This window comes from Chionomys nivalis, chromosome 2, assembly GCF_950005125.1.
Source record: "Chionomys nivalis chromosome 2, mChiNiv1.1, whole genome shotgun sequence".
Lineage (NCBI taxonomy): Eukaryota > Metazoa > Chordata > Mammalia > Rodentia > Cricetidae > Chionomys > Chionomys nivalis.
The window spans coordinates 6,439,431-6,460,976 of NC_080087.1; the positions used below are offsets into that span (position 1 = coordinate 6,439,431).

Below are 21,546 nucleotides of genomic sequence, written 5' to 3' on the forward strand. Positions count from 1 at the left end.
GTCTATGTGCAGGGTCCCGTCCTTTTCATGCCTAGATAGCTCCTCCCTTCCTAGGATTGACGCTGAAGTCACAGACCCGTATCCCCCCTCCAAAGTGCTGGGAATGAAACCATAAAGCTGGCTTAATCGACAGGAGCTCATTTAAGAGCCTAGACAGGGCTTGTTTCCCGGTGGTCAGGCCTCTCTGCATGTTGAACTTAATTCTGCACCTGGGCATCTCGGGCTTGGAAAGCAAGGACTTCACTGCTACTGGAAAACCCTGTGTCTGGGAGCAGAAGGGAAATCCAGTCAAACAGGAGGAGAGCGTCTGCGATGAACCGGTGCCATGACGATCAACCCCGGCATGAGTGCAGCAGCTAGTGAGTGCCAGCCCTGTTCTGTTTCCAGACACAGTTCCTGCGGTTTGGGTCCCTCATGTTCAAGAAAGTCAGCACAAACACTGAATTAGGAAATCCCGAGCTTTTGCTCTCGAGCAGAACCAGTTTGAGAAACTCTGGTCTCATTTTGTCAGCTGATCACGATGTAATCGATTGTTAAGGCTGAACGCACAGCTACAGCAATCATGCCTGTGTCAGTTCTCTCTCTGTCTTCCAGCACGTACCAGAGCCTGTGCATAGGAGGCCTAGATCGGACAGATGGTCCTTGGCTCATCAAATAGTGAAATCACCAACAGCAACCATACCTGAAAACCGGGGCACTGAATAGGCTTAGAAGGGAAGGTCTGTTTGCAGTCTGAACAAACAGCCTCGTCCTACTGGATCTCAGCCAGCATACTGAGGTATTCTAAACTTTTCACCACTCTGACCCTGTCCTTGAATGATCTGCAGGGTGCAGCAAAGACCGATGGGTGTAGAACATTAGCAAACCCAGACCCCATAAGTAATGGGGTGATTTTGGGGTTTCCCCCTCAGTCCCACTAACAGCCCTGCAAGGCAGGAATAAACATTACTTTTACCTATTAAGTTTTATTTTTATTTATTTGGCAAGCCAGGGTCTCACTATATGGCTCTGGCTGTCCTGGAACTCACTCTGTAGACCAGGCTGGCCTCGAACTCCTGGAGATCCGCCTGCCTCTGCCTCCCAAGCGCTGCGATTAAAGGCGTGCGCCACTAGGCCTGGCCTTTAGTTTCACTTTTGAAGCCAATGTTTACGGTGGCATGTCACAAACTCTACAGCTACAGAAGGGGTGGGGGGCAAGATTCTAACTCGGCAGCTTCTCTCCAGAGTCTAGGTTCTTACTCATTTTATTGCACCCCTTGGTGGTCTAATAAATTTTGTGTAGTAGAGGACAAGTTGTCTTCTGGGTACCAGAAGCAACAAAGCCTCCAACCAGTCTTGGGTTTTCAATCGTTACCTTTTATTCCACATCATTAAATTTGCCAGGCCATATACACTTAAATACACGCGTCTGGTCTATTCTACATAAGCTCTCGTGCGTAAGTGAACTTCTCAGTCTTATGAATGACAGAGGGGCTGGAGAGACGGCGCAGGAGTTAAGAACACTGGCTACTTTTCCAGAGGATTTCCAGTTTCCCAGCATCCACTTGGCAGCTCACAACCTTCCCTAACTCTAGTTCCAGGGGATTCTGATGCTTCCTTCTGGCCTCTAAAGGCAGTGCATGAATGTGGCGCACAGCAAGATAGACAAGTAAGACAAACATAAACTTTAAAAAAGACAGAAAAGGGGACACACATGCATTAAACCAGAACTTTAGGGTACGTTTTCAGGTAAAACTGGGTTGTTAGGTGGCTCTCTCACTTCTGTGACACATCCCAGGACCCAGCTGCTTATTCTTATTATAATTAACACCTATCATTTGTACAAACTGATGGGTTTCACTGTGACAGTTCCACACATCTACGTCACCAAGGTTCTTGAACCGCCACCAATTATTTCAAGTACAGACTGACTCCTTGAAATCGGGGTTTCAGGTACATTTTGGGTGCTGGCAACTCCACCTATCTTGGAAAGCAGACTTTCCCTCACTACATTATCAGTTTCGTTTTTTAAACATGAAAATGTTACTAAACTTCTAAAGGAAAACGTACAGACACATTCAGGGACGATTCTGTTGTACATTCGTTATCATTGTTATGGCCTTTCAAAGGGCAGAAGGATGGGGTTTTGCACTTTAGTTAGTACGGGTCCGACTCCTTAAAAAATGCTGGCGCGGTTTCATACGTCCATGACTTCCTTTTCTAGAGTTCCTGTAATGACTGCATTTTGAAAGGCAGTACGATAGACAATTAACCCTTTTTTCCTGGTCCTATTTTAGGGAGGAAGCTGTTCGTGAAGTAGTTAAACAAAAGACATTTCATTACCAAATCTTAACCAAAACAATCGGGACGGGAGGCATGCAACCGGACACTACGTGTTTCTCGGCACCTCGCTGCACAGACAGCCCTGACGAAGGATTCCAGATCAGAGAGACGAAACCCCCGCGAGCGAACACCCGCCCTCCGCGGTGCCCGGGGTTCGCGCGGAAGTGACGCGCAGGTCCCCACGACCCCTCCCCCACCCCTCCCCCAGCCGCTCAAGGGCGAGGAGGTGCGCATGCCTGAAGGAAGCGGAAGCCCGGATTTCCGGTTAGCACTTGAAAAGTGCGGGTTCCTGGCTTCCGGGTGGGCGTGCGAGGCAGGCTGCCCGAGGAGCGGGCCATGGAGAAGCTGCGGCGCGTCCTGAGCGGCCAGGACGACGAGGAGCAGGGCCTGACGGCGCAGGTACCGTCCCCGACCGCGGGGACGGCGGGAGGGGGGCGGGTTGCGACCCGTCTAGGGGTTGCCACCGAGCGCCCGGGGCTGTCGGTCCCTGCAGCGAGTGCTGAGGCCTCGGGGGCCCGGCTGCCTGTGGCCAACCCAGGGATTCCTGGTGTCAGTTTCCCCTCTTTTGTCTCTGAAGTTGTGGTGAATGAAATCAGGGCTGGAACCTAGGCTAGAGAATGGGAAGTCGAGCACAGACGTGAAGCTACACCGGGCTAAACGTTGCCTTTGGAGACCGCCCGCCTTAGCGATGCGTGGTTTTTATAAACGGAACCCTTGTGTTTACATGTGATCCAGACATAAGACTTGATAAAAGGCTTACTTCCTCCCTAAGAGTTTAAAATAGGCAAACAGGAACTGCTTCGTGTTTTGTATGCTAGCACATTTTGGTGTGCCCTGGCACAGAGACGGAGGTCTTGAATTGTACTGCATGAAGATCTTTTGCTTGTTCCTTTTTCGTTTCCCACTTCCTTCCTTGTTGGTAGGACTGTGAACTAGTCTGTTAAGACAAGTGAAATCTATGTTGTGGTGGTGTGCTTTTTTGAGCCGGGAACTACAGAGCCGCCCCTCCCCCCCCCGAACTGAAATCTGTATTGTAATTGCAATACAAGAGCTTATACCTAGTCACTTCAGAAATGGCTGTATATATGACTTCTCCAAGTTGCTTGGTAGTAAGAACTGCCTCATGTTTCGCTCCTTGCTCTAAATCTGATAAAGCGATGGCCGCAGGAAGCCATTTAAATTGGAACAGATTAAAAGTGAAAATGTATTTCCTTAGATGCACAGCCCACCTTTAGAGGTTGAGTAGCATGTGGTCAGTGGCTTCTGTTCAAGCATAGTCCAGAAGGTTTCCACTGCAGAAATGGACAGTGTTGAACAGTGCTCTTTTGTGGGCCCAAGGACGTGATCTTGTTCCTTGAAGCTGTTTCTGGAGGAGAAAAAAAGGGTGTAGAGAAATTGGGCAAAGGTCAAAGGGACTGGAGGTGATCGGCGGTAAGTTTGGTTATTCACTCCAGCAAATCCTCAGGTTCCCAAGAAGTTGGCACTCTCTGTGTGACCAATAGAGGCCTCCAGCGTACAGAATTCACATCTCAAACAAGGGAGCCGTAGCAAACAAGCATTCAGTGCAGACGTCTCCTGTGCTGGAAGGGGAGCGTGTGGGAGACAAAGGCTGCAGGCAGGAAGGGGCATCCTGGATCCCATTGCGTCTCCTGAGCCGTGGAGCCATGAGATGCTGTCACCACAGGGCCTGACAGAAACTGCTCAGGGAAGGTACGGTGTGGCTCGCATTTTCAGAGGTTTCGGTCCGTCAGGATGGGGAAGGTGTGGTGGACGTTCAGTTCTTGGTAGCAGGGATGTATGGTGGAGGACATTCACGTCACAGCTCCGGGAAGGAGAGGCAGAAGTCCCTCAAAGGGACCGTGCCTTAGTGAGTGACTTCTGCCAACTAGGCCTTACCATCTCAAGTTTCCAGACACTTCCAAAATAGCGCCACCGCCTGAGAACAGGATGAAAGCATGGGCCTGTTCACGAGGGAGATCTCAGCTATGCTGATTCAGTTCTGCGTTTTTTTTTTTTCCTTTTCCAGTACACATATAAATGCTTTGCTCTGGAAGAGCAACCGGGATGGTCTACCTAAGAGAGAGGCTTGGGTCATTGGAGAAGAGTTCAGAATTTGGAAGGGTTGTTTGCTCCAGTAGTGAAGCCATTAGGTCAAGACTTGGGGTGAGAAGGCAACCATGACTCTCTAAGGAGGAGAAGTGTAACAAAGTGATGATGGACAGGGGTGCCGGGTCCTGGTGGTCTCCAGGGAGGAGCGTGGGCCCGGAGGGAAGAGTGCATACCCCACTGCTTGTCCTGCAGGATGTGTGCGGAGAACACAGGCCCCTGGGAGGGTGTAGCGGAAGGTGGGGGAGCTTACGAGACGGTGAGGACCAGGAGGTTTGTGTGTCGCGTTCAGGTAGTCTCAGATTGTCGGTGTCCATGACGGGTGTCCTGGGTCGTGGTGAACTCCTAGTGCTGTGGATGGAACGCGCCTCTAAGTAGATGCTTCTCTGCCTGTGTGGGGGCTGAGCTGCTCTATCCTGCTGTTGATGGATGTGAGGCCCAGGGTTGACTAGAAGCTAGGGTTCTGGACCCTCCTTAGGAGGTGCCTGGAAGAGCTAGTGAAAGGCTGGAACCAGGCCTCAGAGCAACCCCATCCTGCTCTATAACCACTGTGGCTCCCAGAGTTAAACTCAGATTAGCTTCTCAGACCTGCACTGACCTGGTCCACCTCCTCATCCCCCACCTGTCAGGACTCACTGTGCTTCCGGTGGGCATTGCTCTGGAGCAGTAGCTGAGAGCCCACACCTTGAGACACAACCACAAGGCAGAGAGAGCCAACTGGGAATGCCTGGACTTTTGAAACCTCAGAGCCATCCCCAGTGACCCTTCTAGCAAGGCCGTACCTCCTGATCCCGTCAACAGTTCTCTTGAGTATTCAGAACCCCTGAGCCTCTGGGGCTGTTCTGCTGGATGAGAACACCATGGCAGTTGTGAGGAGCTCCCTCTGCCACCTTTAGTTTTCTCTCTTGTCAGTAGGTGGAGTTGTCTGCTCAGAGGGAAGGGTTGAGGCTTGAGATAGTCAGCTGTAATAGGAAGAAAGCAGGTTGAGAGAGGGTGTGGGAAGAAGAGAGACGAGAGAGCCATTAGAGGCCAAGCAGCCTTCTGGCAGCCAGGAAAGTTGGTGACACACTGGTGTACCTCTGTGCTCGCCTATGTTCAACCCAGGGAGCTCAGGAGAGCAGGCTGGGTGCAGAGTAGGCGTTCCAAAGTGGAACTGTGGGGCAGCAAGGTAGCTGCTAGGAGGATATGTTTTGTTGTTGTTAAGATTGATTTGTTTTTTTCCTACATACATGTAAGCTCATCGTGTGCAACTCTGATGACCACTGAGGCCAGAGAGTGCATCAAATACCCTGGAACTTGAGCTAGGAATGGTGGCTACATGTGGGTGCGGGGTGGGGGTGAACCCGGGTCCAGTGCAAGAGCATCTGAGAGTGCTCCTGGCTGCTGAGCCTTTGCTCCAGCCCCAGGATTGGGGTTTCTGAGCAGGAATTCCAGAGATGGCATGATGGCAAGGAGGAAGAGGGTCCTGTCAGTGGTGGAATGACAGAAGAACCCCTGGAGATAGGTTAAGAACAGAAAGGATTAGCTGCCCTGTTGAATATGGAGATCATGCAAGACCCACCATGTGGCCTGGGGTTGGCCCTGTGAACAGGAGTCCTGAAGAAGAGGACAGATTATGGGGCAGAGTGCTCTGTGTCCCATGACCCCAGCCGGCCTCCAGCTTCTGCTGACTGCTGTCTTTATGTGCCAGTTACTTGGGGAGGGGAACGGAAGGGAATGCAGAAACGGAAGCTCGTGCAATTGAAAGTTTCAGCATATGTTCTCCTCCCGAGGACTGGCCTGGCCTTGTCCTCTGCAGCTCTTCCTGCAGCGCAGGTGCTGTGGCCCTAAGCCTGTGCATCTGGTCCAGGTGCAGAGGTGGCTTCGGCTGGGTGGTGGGCATGTTCGTTTTCAGTGCCTGTACTGCTAGGAGTCAGCCTCCGTGGTTCATCTTTTGGTCCTGATTCCTTCCTGTGTCTTATTAGTGGGCACCTGGTCAGAGGAGTTGAGTGGGTGGCGAGAAATCCTCAGAGAACGTGGCTCTTGCTTCACGGGGACGTTTTTTGTTCCTTCGGATGACAAGTAAAACAGTTGGCTGTTGTGATGTGCGAGTGTTCCTGAGACTGAGAGAGCTGACAGATGGTGGGTCGCTCCCTTTGGCTGTAAGGAAGTTTGTGGGCACAGATACTGCAGGGGTGCAAGGTTGGGTCTGAGGCTCCCTGCAAACCTGGGTCGTGTTGCCTGTGAGGTTTCTGTCCCTGCTACACATTGCTGGCTTGTGGACCCCATGTTTCTAACGGCACTAGTTGGTCCTTACGTTGCATTTCTGAGGTCACCACGTGGAGATGTAGTAAGAGAGGGACGCATACTACTGCACAAATAATTCCACGTGCCTGTTGATGGCTCTTGAGGGGGAGCTAGTATTTGAGCTTAGAAACAATGGAATGACTTAAACACCTAGAGAAAAATAAAAACGTGTATTTTTCTTTTCTCCATAAATTCTAATATCCCTGCCAGATCACACCAACTTTTAGAAGTCATGACTAGCGACCGTTACCACGCTTAACTGATAGTGAGACTTGGATGCACGTATGACAGAGCATGTTATTCTAGTGTATGTGACAGCAGAATCTAAAGAACGTACCATTAGGGTATTAGTTAAGTAACATTTGGGGGTTTTTATTCTGCGGTCAACACGCACAGTGTATGCGTCCCTGGTAAGGAGGGCTTTGGGTGTCTGTAGGCTTTCTTCTCTGTTTGCAGCCACGCGTCCGGTTGGGCTGGGAATGAGTGGGGTTGCTTAGACGAGCGTGCCTGAGCTACAGTGCATCGCAGGGACGCTAAGGTGGGTGCGGTGTGTTGTGTGACAGACTCTTACTGTCCTACCTGCTTTTCATGCTGCGTGAGGATGCAGATGGTCTGCTGAGGTAAGGAGTGGTAACCGGGGAGTTGTAAGATGGTGCACACGATCGAGTTCCTGTTCCACCACTAAAAACATCCCGACTGGAGTGTAGATGGTAGTGCCGTCTAGAAACTTAAATTTTGGAGTAGAAATTCCTGTGAATTTCTAGTTTTCTAGCTTTGAACTGCCATACATTTGATTTTGGCTTTGAACACCTGGCCCTCCTGTGTCTTCTTCCCAAGTACTAGGATTATAATGTGCAGTACCATGCCTGGCCAGGTCTCTGGTTTCTTAAAACACCTACTGACGGCTCACTGGGAAGGTAAGCTTTAATAGTGGGCTGGGCAGTCTCGAAGTAGTCATTTAATCATGACTATGTGCTAGATTGTCATATTGTCCAAAGAATATATAGTTCTCGTTTTGTTTTGTTGTTACTTCCTACAAAATTGGAGTAGAGGGACTGGGAGATGGTTCAGTGGTTAAAGCACTGGCTGCTCTTCCAGAGGTCCTGGATTCAATTCCCAGCATCCACATGGTGGCTCACAGCCATCTGTAATGAGATCTGCTGCCCTCTTCTGGCCTAACGTTGCACATGCAGATAGAGCACTCATACATAAAACAAGTAAATAAATCTTTTTTAAAAATTGGAATAGAATTTGCGTGACATATAGAAATATTGGCCTATAATAAAATTTCATTTAAAAAATTTGTCTGCAAAGTTGAGGAGCTGTGCAGCGTTTGCTCTCAGAAGTTGGCTTTCAGTGAGCCTGTTTGTAGTGGGGGTCGCCAGGTGTGCGCATGTTGTGGGTCCGTGCGGCTGTTGTCCAGGATCCTTCCTCACGTCTCCAGCCCAGAGTTCATCGCTGTTTCTCTGCAAGTTGTCCACAGTTACCTCTACTGTACCCCTAGCCTACACACAGTCCGGCATCACCTGAGGCAAAGGCCCCAGGAGCCAGCCCCCTCCTTAGTGTGGACATCATTGCAGCGCAGCTCTGGGTGAACACACCCTTGCTGGGCGCCTTCCTTGTTCCTTTCCAGCTTCCCCCATTTCCTTAAAGGTTTCTGCTGAGAGCATCCCTATCTCACTTCCCAGGATGGGTAGAAGGTGAGAGGTATAGGAAGAAACTGTGCCAAGCTCAGCCCAGCATTTTCCAACATGCTGCTCACCTGGGATAACCTGGCGTGAAGATGCATATTCTGCATTGTGTTGTTCTGCCTGGGCAAGCATGCATGCACTGCCCAGCAGGGAAGGACTTTGAGACAGACAGTGCTGTGATTGTACCTGCGGGTTGTTTCCCAGCATCATGCGGTTAGTGTCCTTAGAACACGGAGGTGACTGCATTACTTAGAGTGACGCAGAGTCAGGTCCATGTTCAAATGAATTTGCTGCCAGGCATGGTAGCACACTCTTTAATCTCAGCACCCGGGAGGCAGATCTCTCTGAATTCAAGGCCAGCCTGGTGTTCAGAGAGACTTCAGGACAACCAGAGCTATATAGAGAGATCCTGTCTCAAAAACAAAACAAAACAGAAAGAAAAAAGCTTGCTTGGTGTATATAGTGTAGATCAGAGTCCTGCATGCTGATCTAACGTTGTCTCCTCTTTCCTCAGGTCTTGGATGCCTCATCCCTCAGTTTCAACACCAGACTGAAGTGGTTTGTCATATGCTTTGTGGCTGGCATTGTCTGTTCAATCCTCGTGAGTTAAAGCTGTGTGTTGTTTAGTAGTCTTATATTGTGCTAAATGAATAATTTAATTTAGAACCAACAAAGGTAGCCGCTTTAACTAAATGCTTCTTAGATTATTTTGATGGAACACAGTGACCTTAAATAAATATGTAGGGATTGATTAAAAATATACAGAAATTAATGTTCTGGTGATTTGAGGAAAATGTTAAAATTGTATTTATGATACCAATTTGTATTGAAAACTGGACACTCAGTAATTTGGATGTGTTTTACTAAGCCTGTTTTAACTTGATATTCAAGTGAATAGTTCATTTCAGACCATTTACTGACGTGTGGAGGCAGTTCTGCTCCAGCACATTTATCTACCCTGACTCGAGACCGCACAGCCTCACTGTGTTTAAGCGTGCATTGTATAGTACTTAGTATCAACTGCGGTAGAAGCACTTTCAAGTTTTAAGATCACATTGTAAGTAACTAACTGTAATTTCTACCTTAGGGAACTGGTTTGCTGTGGCTTCCCAATGGCATAAAACTCTTTGCGGTGTTTTACACGCTTGGAAACCTTGCTGCACTGGCCAGGTGTGTGTGCTTTGGCTTCTCAAAATGCCTGGTTTGTGGTCGGTACCAGATTTCCTTTCTAATAAGTTCTTTGTAAGTAGCATGTTTCTGTTGACCCCCTCCCCCCAGACAGGGTTTCTTTGTGTAGCCTTGGCTGACCCAGAACTTGTTTTATAAAGCAGAATGGCCTTGAACTCACAGAGATCCGCCTGCCTTGTTTATAAATGTCTGTTCATCCTGTAATTCTGCTGTGGGATAACTGAGTACCAGGGGTACCAAGTGGCCAGTGGTGCACTGGGGAGCACAGAGGGCGGCCCTCACACGTTGTTCTCCAGAGCTGCCCTCCGGTGCTGGCTCTTATAGAGCGGAGGGTCTGGGGAGTAGCGCTCACGCAGGAAGCTGTTGGTGCATTGCAGAGACCCGAAGGTGGTGGACTGTTGGGGCGGGCTCTGGCTTCCCTGAGACCATTGCTGTGTTGGGATGAGTGGAATGTCATGGTCCAGTCCATCTGTGCTGCTTTAACAATACCACAGATGTGAACAGATGTGGGTCTCTGTACAGGCTGCAAAGTCCAAGACCGGGGCCTGAGTTGTCCTCTGAGGGGTGTTCCCTATGTCCCTGAGGGTTGCCTGCATCCCTGTGTTTAAAGGGTCGCCTCAGGGCCTTGCTTCCACCCAAGTGGGGAGGGAGGCAGTCCATGGTCTCTTCACTCTTCACACTGTCAGATTAAGATTACATTAAGGCCATTGTGTGTCGTGACGTGACCTTTCAAAGTTAAGGGGAACACCATACATGTGAACATGCAGTAACGCCCATACTCTGGAGGGGAAAGCGGAACAGTCCCAAGTCAGCCACCCTGGGCTATGTGCTAGACCTTGTCTCAAAGTGAAAATAAATACCCAGCACTCGGAAGACTGAGGCAGGAGAATTGTGAGTTTATGGCCAGCTTGGGCTACATAGAAAGACCCTGTCTCCAGATAACAACAGAAATGAAGTTAGGACGGAAAGTCCCCAGCATAGGAGGCTGAGGCAGGAGTGTGAGGTGGTTAAGGCCAGCCTAGTTCTTGTCCCAAACAGCAACAAAAGCAGCAAACCCACGGAAAAGTAAGGAAGAAATAAAACAGCTCATACAGTTCATTTTATAGCAATTTTGTGTTTGCGCAGCCAGACTAGACCCTCTCTTACTCTGTCTCCAACAGTACGTGCTTCCTGATGGGGCCTGTGAAGCAGCTGAAGAAAATGTTCGAGACAACAAGATTGCTTGCCACAGTTATCATGCTTGTAAGTGAATAATGTTCATTTTATAAACTTTCTGAAGTATTTTCTGCATTGTTGCTGTGAGTGAGTACGTGTGTGTGTGTATGTATGTGTGTACGAGTGTTTCTCTTAAGTAGTGTTCTTGAGGCTGTGAGATTAGAGTTTGACTTACACAGTGTTATCTGATATGATTGGCTGGGTGGCACCTGCTTCCTGTTGCATATGTGCTATGTAGGTGGAGAAGTTAGGAAATCAGAGCTGGTTATTTTCATTTTTAAGCCTACACCTGTGGGATGTCTGCTCTTTAGAGGGAGAAGAGAAGGAGGGATTCTCAGTCCATTGGGTCTTCTCAGGAAGAATTGGAATTATAATTGCTGCCTTGCCTCCTCCTGTTTGCTGAGTTGCCTGTTGTAACGGTGTAGCACTGACCGTGACTATTGCTCAGTGCCCTTAGTGTTCACTTTAGCTTGAGTTTAGGGGCGAACAGAAAGCTTACACTGCACTCATGGCGAGAGTCTTGGGATGTACTGTAGGAGGAGGCCACTTGTTCGTCCTGGCCAACCAGAACCGAACTAACGACACAGAAACTAACTGTATTATTTAAATCACTGCTTGGCCCATTAGCTCTAGCTTTTTATTAGCTAACTCTTACATATTAGTTTAACCCATCTCCATTAATCTTGTATCACCACGAGGTCATGGCCTACCAGTGGCAGCTCCATGGCTTCCCCTGACTCCACCTCCTTTCTCCCAGCATTCAGCTTAGTTTTCCCCGCCTAGCTCTGTTCCCCCATAGCTCTGCTATAGGCCCAAAGCAGTTCCTTTATCAATGGTATTCAAGCATACAGTTTGTGTAGAATGGTTAGGGAACCCAGGCTCTCATCTTTCCTTCCTTGTCCACTTGTTCTGATGTGGAATTCTCTTTTTTTTTTTTTTTTTTTTGATTTTTCAAGATAGGGTTTCTCCGTAGCTTTTGGTTCCTGTCCTGGAACTAGCTCTTGTAGACCGGCTGGCCTCAAACTCACAGAGATCCGCCTGCCTCTGCCTCCCGAGTGCTGGGATTAAAGGCGTGCACCACCACCACCCGGCTTGATGTGGAATTCTTAAAACATTTATGATGCTTACAGAAATTAAGAGTTCCAGCCTTCGTTTGTCCCTTTTCCTCTCCTTTAAGAGTAGCTTTTCAACACAAGCAGCCTCTGTAAGTTTCTAGACAGAGAATGTTTAACTGTAGTTTGTCATTCTTTCAACTCAAACTCAATTTGGGTTACTTTTATTTTCTGTGTCTTTATTCAACTCGAGTTTGATTTTCATCTTTATAGCTTAGGTGATTGAGTGTCGTAGGTTCACCTGTGTCAGCTCGTGTCTGTACATTTAACTTCACCCCCTCTAGGAAATACCTCACTCTTCTTACTTGTCTTTCTCGTACTGTGTTTAGGGATGTTTTATTGGTGATATCTTCTCAGTTAGGATTAACCTTCTTAGTAGTGCACCGTGCACACGTGTGTTCAGCTGGTAATGTTAGAATGCTGGCATCATAAAGCATCTCTTTGGGGACGCTCGCTGTTTACATGGCCACCCTGGTGGAGCTGTTTCCGGGTGTTGAATCTGAGCTGAGATTCTGCCTCACAGTAACGGTGAAGACAGCCCGCTGCCCCAGTGCAGACCAACGGCCACCCTTGCAGCCCCCTATCTTGTTAGAGGAAAGCTGAGCCCAAGACAGGCCGCTTGTACGAGCTCTGGCCTCTGAGCTGACGGGGCAGCCTGGGATCCCATCAGGCCTTCCTGACGTGGACTCCCATGTCTGTGCTCCCTAGCCTCGGTGACATGGCAGGTTGTGTGTGCAGTCTCCTGTGTGAGGAAGCGGTGTCCATCACTGTAAAGTGAGCGTGTGGAGCATGCTGAAGCAGCTGACACTGCCAGTTCCTGCTGTTGGCACTGTTGTGGGCATCAACGCAAGAGTCAAAGGAACGACCTCTTTGCTCTAAACTTTACTCTCCAGAGTACTTCCCTTTGCTGGAGCAGGGGATACCGCTGCGACAGGCTTTAAGGTGACAGCAGAGTCCCCATCTCATTTGTTCTCTAATACGATGCCCAGGCAAACAGATGCTGAGAGTTTGTGCATTTTTGTTGGCCCTGCAGAACCTCAGGTTTCTCACTAACTCTTTCCTTCCTTGTAGCTGTGCTTCGTGTTCACCCTGTGTGCTGCGCTGTGGGTAAGTGACGTCAGCCGTGCTGGCTTTGCCGACAGTCCCGGCTCCACCATTCTCTTACACTCCAGTGTCATAAGCCTTCCAGAGTAGTCGGTGTCCCTGAAACAAGGCCAGAGACATCCTGCTGGCTAGATGTGAGGTGGTCTGCTGTCTGCAGCCCACAGAGGTTATGTTATGTGTAGGTCCCTGTGAGAACACCCGAGCTCTGACAGCAGCCAGACGGGGAACTCAGTCCCAGTGTCAGTCCTCAGCTTTGCCTGCTGCAGACTCTGATCTGCGAGCCTCGAGGTGAAGCAGCCACGGTGCTGTAGGCCAGACCATCAGGGCCGGGTGTGCTGGTGATGTCTTTAGTCACACCTAGGAGGCAGAAGCAGACAGACCTGAGTTTGAGGCCAGCTAAGGGTTCCATATGTGTATAGGTGTGCCACAACACACAGACGGAAGTTGGAGGACAACTTGCAAGAGTCAGTTTCTCTCTCCAAAGTGTGGGTGCCAGAGGTTAAACTCAGGTTGTCAGGCTTGGCAACAAGTGCCTTTACCCACTGATTGATCTTGCTGCCCCTCCCCCTGTAAAGGGCAGGGCATAGGCATGTTTAGCTCAGGGCAGAGCACAGGCCCAGCTGGAGGCAGGTCCTGGATTTGATCCTTACTGCCCACCCTCTTCCCCCAAAGACTAGGAGTTCTCAAGTCAATTACATAGAGCATTGTAGGGACTTCAGATAGCCCGGGAAACTGCAGTAGTGCATTTGTCCTTTAAAAACACCGCGGGAAGCCAGGCATGGTGCTGCATGCCTTGTTCCCAGTACGTGTGAGGCTGAGGCAGGAGGATTGCTGAAGGTTCAAGGTCAGCCTTGGCTGTGTAGCAAAAACATCTGCAAAAACCAAAAAATCTTGAGAAGGAGCAGGGAGGCATAAGTAAATTTTATTTGGGATTTTAAATGTTTTCCCAAAGGTTCTGTCAGTTTATGGTAGAGTTCTTATTTCCAGCCTCTGCGTTTGATGCTGTGTCTCTCATAGCATTTAAGATAATAGAGATGGCATTGGAAAGGAAACACACTTTCATGGATGATGTTTAAGGTTCTTAAATACATAGGGATAAAGTTTAATAAATAGGGCTATCCATTTTAAAGGGAATACTTGCCTGATCATAACTATTCCCGTGTGTTGTTTGTTGCTAGTGGCGGAAGAAGGGGCTGGCCTTACTCTTTTGCATACTGCAGTTCCTGTCGATGACCTGGTAAGTCCTCTATACCAGCTCCCAATGAAAGGGGTCTCTAGGACATTAGAAGCGTTGTTTGGGTCCTGGCGAGGCCTAGAAAAGGGGGCCAAAGACCCATTCTGGACAGTGTGTCACTGGTACTTTTGGGTGCACTAGCTGTGGGGCGGGCTACTGTGGGAAGAGAACTGGTCAGTTCTCATAAGAGGAAAAGTGCAGGGTGAGCCCAGGGCTGTCAGGTGCCCCGGGCATTCTGCTCTCTGTTGCTGTGTGACTCCTTCCAGTCCGACATCCTCTTCACAGCCGTGTGTCTTACTCTGCCTCTGCCTGCCTGCCTGGAAAGCCGCTCCTCATCCCACTTGATGTCAGTGCATGCCCCCCTTGCCTGCCTCCTTCCCAGTTGTGTTGTTTTGAGTTTCCCATTGTCTGTCCCCAGCTGGGCTCAGCTCTTCTGGCTCTGTTCCTGCCTTTCCACTGTATTCCTGACTCACCATGGAATGTCACTTGACTCTTTGATTGACATGTGAAGAACCTAAGCTAAGAGCACTGGCTACTCTCTAAGATTTTGGCTTTTGTTTAATGTGTGCTTGGTTTGCTTTTCTCCAGGAAGTTGTCACCCTTTCTTAGAAGTGTCTGCATCTGCAGGAAGACAGGAGTGTAGTTAATTCTTAGAGGTGTTAGCGTCTGCTGGGAGCACAGAAAGACAGTTCTTAGAGATGTTATCATCCATGGGAGGACAGGAGGGTAACTTCTGCAGAAAACTTTGGCATCAGCATCACTGCATTTTAAAACATTATCTGTTGAGGGTGAGGGTGAAGCTCAGTGGGAGAGTATAGTAGGAGGCCACTTGGTTACCGGCTGCTCAGCCCCAAAATAACCACACAGAAACTGTATTAATTAAATCACTGCTTGGCCCATTAGCTCTAGCTTCTTATTGGCTAACTCTTACATCTTAATTTAACACATGTCCCTATTAATCTATTAATGTGTATTGCCATGAGGCTGTGGCTTACTGGGTAAAGTTCCAACATCTGTTTTCCAGCTGGGCTACATGGCTTCTCACTGACTCCATCTTCTTTCTCCCAGAATTCAGTTTAGTTTCACCCACCTAGCTCTGCTCTGCCCTATCACAGGCCCAAAACAGCTTCTTTATTAACCAGTGGTATTCACAGCATGCAGAGGGGAATCCCACGTCAGGAGAGGACCTGGGTTCCATCCCCAGCACAGCAAAGCAGAACCCTACAATTAATGGTTGACTCTGTTGCCTGAGACTGGAGTCACAGTTTGAAAACCACTGTCCTATATTCTGCTGCTGAGCGGGCTGTGTGGTAGATGTGGCCAGCGGGAATAGGGGCTGCGGTGTAGAAGGAGTGTCACCGTGCTTGGCTCTCTCTTGCAGGTACAGCCTGTCCTACATCCCGTACGCAAGGTGAGCATCTCTGCATTTCATCTTACTCCTGGTCAAGAGTTGAAATGAACTTCCACACTGAGGTGTTTATGGCTGGGCATAGTGGCTCATACCTTAATCCCACTTTGTGAGTTCAAGGCCCATCTGGTCTACATAGTGAGCACCAGGCCAGTGAGGACTACATGCTGAGACCCTGTCACAACAGCAAAATATGTAGGAGGCTTTTAAATTGACTTTGACTTTGTTTCTTTAAGAAAGCTAGTTTAAGCAAGACTTCTAAAAGCTTGACATATGAACTACTTCATATGAGCATCCTGATACATGTCACAGGTGGAGCGGTGCTTGCTCCTGCCTTGGTATGTGAACACCGACAGGCTTTGGAATCTGGATCTTTCTGTTAAGGAACTAAGAGGCAGAGACTACAGCAAGGCCAATTCTACTTTGGAAAATCATGGGGAGTCAAGGCGCAGTGTGTTAATGTTCTCAGCGAGCAGGACGCTCACTCTTCTACGGGTTGTGGTCAGGTGTGATAGCAAAAGCCTTTGGATTCTACTGTCGGGGTCCAGCCCAGACATGAAACGTTTCTCGTGGGGCCGAATTATGCAGGCCCATATTCCTACATCCTTCCTTGCTGGCTCCAAGTGCTCTTCTAGAAGAGCCTAGTGATTAGTTGGGGAAGAAAAGCATGACTTAATTCCAGCCTTAAACCTGATAGATTTTGAAAAAATGATTCTAGTGTGGTAAGGCTGTCTCTGGAATTTGAAGACACCTTATATATTTAAAAAACAGTAGAATTAGATTCCTAGTATGAACAGTTACATACTTAGGAAGAAAATCTGTCTTTATTCTATTTCTCATTATGATTATTTTTGATAAACACTTAAAAGGAAGAAAAACCAAGCAGTGTGAATTGCAGGAAGGAGGCTCAGGGGCAGCAGCGGAGGTGACGGCTGAGCTGGAGTCACAGGGGCTGGCTGAGGAGAATTGGAGTGTTTTCAGTGTGGAGGAAACAGTGTCAGTGAGATGCATGCTCTCTCGTGTCCAGGTCACGGCTCTTCAGGTGGCATAGCTGCTAGAAAGTGACCGTGTTCCCCAGAATTTAAGGCTCCTGAATGGAGAGCTGCAGGCAGCATGAAGAATACATTTCAAATTATATTAGTGGCCCTTTTTTAACAGGAAGATTTTTTTTTAAAGCACGTTGTGTAATGGCGCAGACACTGGGAGAAGATGTGAAAGCTGAAGTTTATCGCATTCTTTCGGGGTTGCTTAGAATGCAGGGGTAAACATTTTCCCGTAAAAATGTCTGCTTTCTGTACTCTGTAGCAAATAACGTTGCTCAACCTTTCCCCACTATGATGCCCTGCTGCTATCTGGCCAGATCCGAACCTGGGAAGGTCCAGAGAAAGAATCTGTGTAATCTGGTAAATAACCAGAGCAAAGACTGAAAAGCCAGATTGCACATAGAAGAGGGGACAGGGACTCTGGCTGTCCTTAACAGTGTATACACTGTAAAAACACCAGCGAAAGCAGCCTAGGAAGGAAAGACTCATTTGGCTTCCATGTCCAGGTCTCAGCTCATCATAGAAGTCAGAGCAGGCACTCAGGCAGCAGGGATGGTGGAGGATTCCTGATTGCTGTCTTGCTCGGGGACTTAGGTTTAGCCAGCTTTCTTAGAAGACTCAGGACTGCTTCCCAGGGATCGGAACTGTCCACAGTGGACTGAGCCCTCTTCTCTCAATTAATAATCAAAACAGTCTCCCCAGAGACTTACCCACAGGCCGGTCTGATGGGAGCACCCCTCAGCTAAGAGTTCCTAGATGATTCTAGAATGTGTTGATTTACAGTTAAGCTGAATAGGACAGTGAATCTCTCCAGTTCAACCCAGCTTGTTTTCCAACAAGCGGCAGGATTCTTCTGTGCTTCTCTATGGCTGAATAAAACCACATTGTGAGGGCGGGGAGATGGTTCAGGGGTGCTAGTACAAACCCCTGTGGTAAATACGTTTTCCAAGATTAGCAAGAATACTCTCAAAGCCCTGGCAGATATTTCAAGTGATTCCCGCAGAGCTTTGGTTCCTCGGGATGTGCACATCACTGCTGCCTCTCTCCTCAGGGACGCGGTGCTCAAGTGCTGCTCCTCGCTCTTCAGCTGAACGGCCGATCTGCTGTCACGTGCGCCTTCACAGCCATCACTCCGGAGACGGCAGCAGCCTCAGACCCTGCGTGTGCTGGTGCGCTGCACCTCTAGCCTCCCTTTGCTGCCATTAACCTCCTCTTCCAGGGACAAGGAGATCGTGACCCTCGCCACTTGTAAATAATTTTACTCAGATGTTAATCTTTCCAGACAGCTTTTGAAATGTGAATATTTAAGGTGTAAACCTGTGTTGTAAGATATATCCAACTTATTTGGCTTTTAAATATTCTACAATTTTAAAAAACTTTTTTAACTTTAAAAATGTGAAGCTTTATATACTTTAAGCTTAAAATTACTTATTACATGTAATGAAAAGTAATATATGAATCTTACAGTTTTGAAATAAACCTCCTGGAAATACACTGTTTTCTGGATCAACTTTATAATACTTTAAGTAGCTTAGTTCATTGAAGTTCAGCTTCCAGTGGTGGGATTGGGACTAACCCAGCCTCAAAACCTTCATCCTGCCTGCAGGATGTGCTGGAGCAGCGGAGGTGCAGAACTTATGGGAGTGGCCGGCCAGTGACTGGTCTAATTTGAGGTCCGTGCCACAAGAGGGAGCCCATGTAGGACAGTGTCTGGATAGCCCAGAGACCTAGGATTTAAAAAAAAAAAATCAATGAAATGATTGTTAATGATATTCTGCAATACTCATAGATCGGTGCCTACCCCAGTTGTCATCAGAAAAACCTACAGCCGCACACAAGGCGGAGTTCTGCATCAGGTCCTTCCCCTTGTCACCCTTGTCGCCCTTGGGGCATCCAGTGTAGCATAGCTGTCAGGACCTGGGGACTGGTGCTATGGCAGCTTCGGTTTCCAGCAGTCAGCAGAGCTGGACTGGCAGGATGCTACAGAGAGACCAGGCCCAGGCTAAGCCGTTTGCAAGCTGCTTTGTCTTCACGCACACTGGTGTGGCCTAAGAAAGCACAGGCTTGGGGTGGAGAGATGGCTCAGTGGTTAAGAGCACTGCTTGCTCTTCCAAAGGTCCTGAGTTCAATTCCCAGCAACCACATGGTGGTTCACAACCATCTGTAATAAGATCTGGTGCCCTCTTATGTCTTGCAGACATACATGTAGACCGAATACTGAGAATACTGTGTACATAATTAATAAATAAATTTTTAAAAAAAAAGAAGAAAAAGAAAGCACAGGCTTGGCTCTGCTCTTCCCTGAAAGCTGCCCTCGCCAACTCCTGAGGGATAAGACTGTCAGGAAGGTTGTGAGCCATTTGGAGGAGTAGTGCTTGCATAAAGCACCAAGGCTGGTGCTCCTTTTCCTGGCTCCACGAAGGGAGACGGCTTAAAGAGACTGCCGTCTATAATGAGATCTGGGCCCTCCTCTGGCATGTGTATACATAATAAATAAATTTAAATAAAAAAACTGGGGTTAAGGAGGCAGGTTAAACTCCCAACCTGTGAGGAAAATATTAGCATTGAATTTTATACAACACAATGAGTGAAAATTGCCTGAGAGTGGTGCAGTTGAATGCGTTTTACCTGTCTTAAAGTTCAGTGCTGGTTTAGGTGAGATTTTTGACTGCTTACCGCTACAATGAGTTTGATGATTTAAATTAAAATACAGAAATGGGGCTGGAGAGATGGCTCAGTGGGTAGAGGAGCCTGTGCTGTGCAAGGACTGGAGTTTGACCCCCGGCACCCACATAGCCAGTGCTCCCAGAGGCAGGCTCGCTGGGGCAAGCTAGCCAGTAGACTAGCCAATAGACTAACTCAAGGTTCTCTACTAGATTCTGCCTCAGTGAAGAGAGCAATCGAGGACGATGCCCGATGCCAATCTCTGGCCTACACGTGCACACGGAAGTGTGCCACACACATGCAAGCATGCATGCACACATACATGGGAAAAGTGAAGTCTGAAGAAGACAATTGAAGTGTAGTGTCTGGGATAGCTAGGAAACCCATAGGATGTTCTGAACTTTTCCAGACATCCGTTCAAGTGCAATGTGCCTTGGTAAAGCCAAGAAATTGTGAGAGTGATGAAATGCTTAGAATCATGGTGTTGCTTCCTGGTGTTGCCATCTGATTACTGCCCAGCTTTTCCCCCTGCTGACTCTGTGGAGGTGTGGCCTGGCAGGTGTGTGCACATCTGTGGCTCATCTGGGGGTTGGTCTGTTACCGCAGCTGGGGTGCCTTTCTTCAGGCAGTGTTGGAGGACCCACTTGTTCGCCCCAGCTGCCCAGAACCTAAATAATCACACAAACCATATTATTTAAATCACTGCTTGGCCCATTAGCCCCAGCTTATTGGCTAACTCCTACATCTTAATTTAACCCATTTCTATTAATCTGTATATCACCACGAGGTCGTGGCCTACCAGTAAAGAATCAGCATGTCTACCTCTGGCCACGGATCCATGGCATCTCTCTGACTCTGCCTTCTTCCTCCCGCCTAGCTCTGTCTCCCTATAGCTCTGCTATAGACCCAAAGCAGTTCCTTTATCAACACATGACAGAAGGACCTCCCACACCAAGGCAGTTCATGGTTGTAGATTATTTTAAGACGTGTTACATTTGTTTGTGCTGTGGAACATTGGTTTAATGATGCAAAGATGTGTTGCATTCCTTTATGTTGCATTTGTGTAACTCCGAAGCAGTGTTGCTTTGCATGTCTAAAACACTTGATTGGTCTATAAAGAGCTGAACAGCCAATAGCAAGGCAGGAGAAAGGATAGATGGGACTGGCAGGCAGAGAGAATAGGAGGAGAAAAAGAGAATCAAGGAATGAGATGGGGGAGGAAAATGCTAGGAGCCAGCCACCCAGCCTCCCGCCCATCTACAGAGTAAGTGGAAAAACCCAGAGGTAAAAGGTAGACAGGATAATTTAAGAAAAGCTGACTGGGAACAAGCCAAGCTAAGGCTGAGCATTTATAAAAAACAAAAACAAAAACAACATAATATCTGTGTGTTTGATTATTTGACAGCTGGGTGGCGGGCTCCCTTAAAGAGCCAGAAGATAACTAAATAATAATAAACAGTAAAATAACTACAGTTCTCGCCTTTGAGAGCCTCCTGCTATGTCAGTGTTCTGAAAGTATCTTTAAGGCTGTGGTGATTGTTGTGTATATTTGGGCTTGCATGCTTGAGCTGTTTCGTCATCTTATTGATTCAGGACAGTAAGTTCAGTGGCTACTGTGTGGGTCACTTTCCATGACTGAAGCAACTTATAAACGAAAGCCTGTGGTTCCAGAAAGTTCCATAGCGTGGCAGCAGGAACAGCTGAGAGCTCACATCTCAAACCATAGCACGGGGCAGAGGGCACTAACTCAGAAATGATGTGAGCCTTTTGAAATCTCAAAGTTCCCACCTAGTGACATCATCCAACAAGACCACACCTCCAGACCCTCCCCAGACTGGCTGGGGGACAAGTAGTCAAAAATATGAGCCTATGGGCTCATTTTCATTCAGACCACCACGTGTGGGGAGCATTGTCAGCCCTTTCTCCTCTGTGTGCTGTGTGTGTGTGTACGCGCGTGTGCGCATGTGTGTGATATGGGGAGGTGGGGTGTCTTCCTCCCCACATTGTATGAAATTCCAGGCAAATCTGAATGTTTATCGAAGGAAGGCGACAGAAGCCGTAGACTCTCTCAGGAAATCCAAATGACTTCGGAACAGGAAGTAGACGGGAATGTGACTGTAGCTCCCGGGAAGATGTCTGTGGCCGGGAGTTTAAGCTGCTCTTCCTGTCAGGA

The 21,546-nt window shown here is 48.3% G+C and overlaps 1 protein-coding gene across 3 annotated transcripts; it reads left to right on the top strand.

Annotated features, from left to right (window-relative positions):
• The first annotated feature begins 2,561 nt into the window (after window positions 1-2,561).
• Sft2d1 (SFT2 domain containing 1) lies at window positions 2,562-18,201 on the top strand. Of its 3 annotated transcripts, none has more exons than XM_057762409.1 (9): window positions 2,579-2,721; window positions 7,315-7,334; window positions 8,920-9,006; window positions 9,493-9,575; window positions 10,754-10,835; window positions 12,992-13,027; window positions 14,203-14,261; window positions 15,640-15,669; window positions 17,761-18,201. In XM_057762409.1, exons 3-9 carry the CDS (start codon window positions 8,973-8,975, stop codon window positions 17,893-17,895), a joined length of 459 nt encoding a protein of 152 aa, XP_057618392.1. In that variant the 5' UTR covers window positions 2,579-2,721; window positions 7,315-7,334; window positions 8,920-8,972; the 3' UTR covers window positions 17,896-18,201. The 3 variants fall into 3 exon arrangements, with proteins under 3 accessions (XP_057618391.1, XP_057618392.1, XP_057618393.1); XM_057762410.1 differs by having other exon boundaries at window positions 7,322-7,334; XM_057762408.1 differs by lacking the exon at window positions 7,315-7,334 and having other exon boundaries at window positions 2,562-2,721.
• Window positions 18,202-21,546: the final 3,345 nt, after the last annotated feature.

Coding starts and splice junctions, on each gene's coding strand:
- Sft2d1 (XM_057762408.1), top strand. CDS start 2,659: ATGGAGAAGCTGCGGCGCGTCCTGAGCGGCCAGGACGACGAGGAGCAG. Junction 9,576..10,753: donor AACCTTGCTGCACTGGCCAG/GTGTGTGTGCTT, acceptor TGTCTCCAACAG/TACGTGCTTCCTGATGGGGC. Junction 10,836..12,991: donor TTGCCACAGTTATCATGCTT/GTAAGTGAATAA, acceptor CCTTCCTTGTAG/CTGTGCTTCGTGTTCACCCT.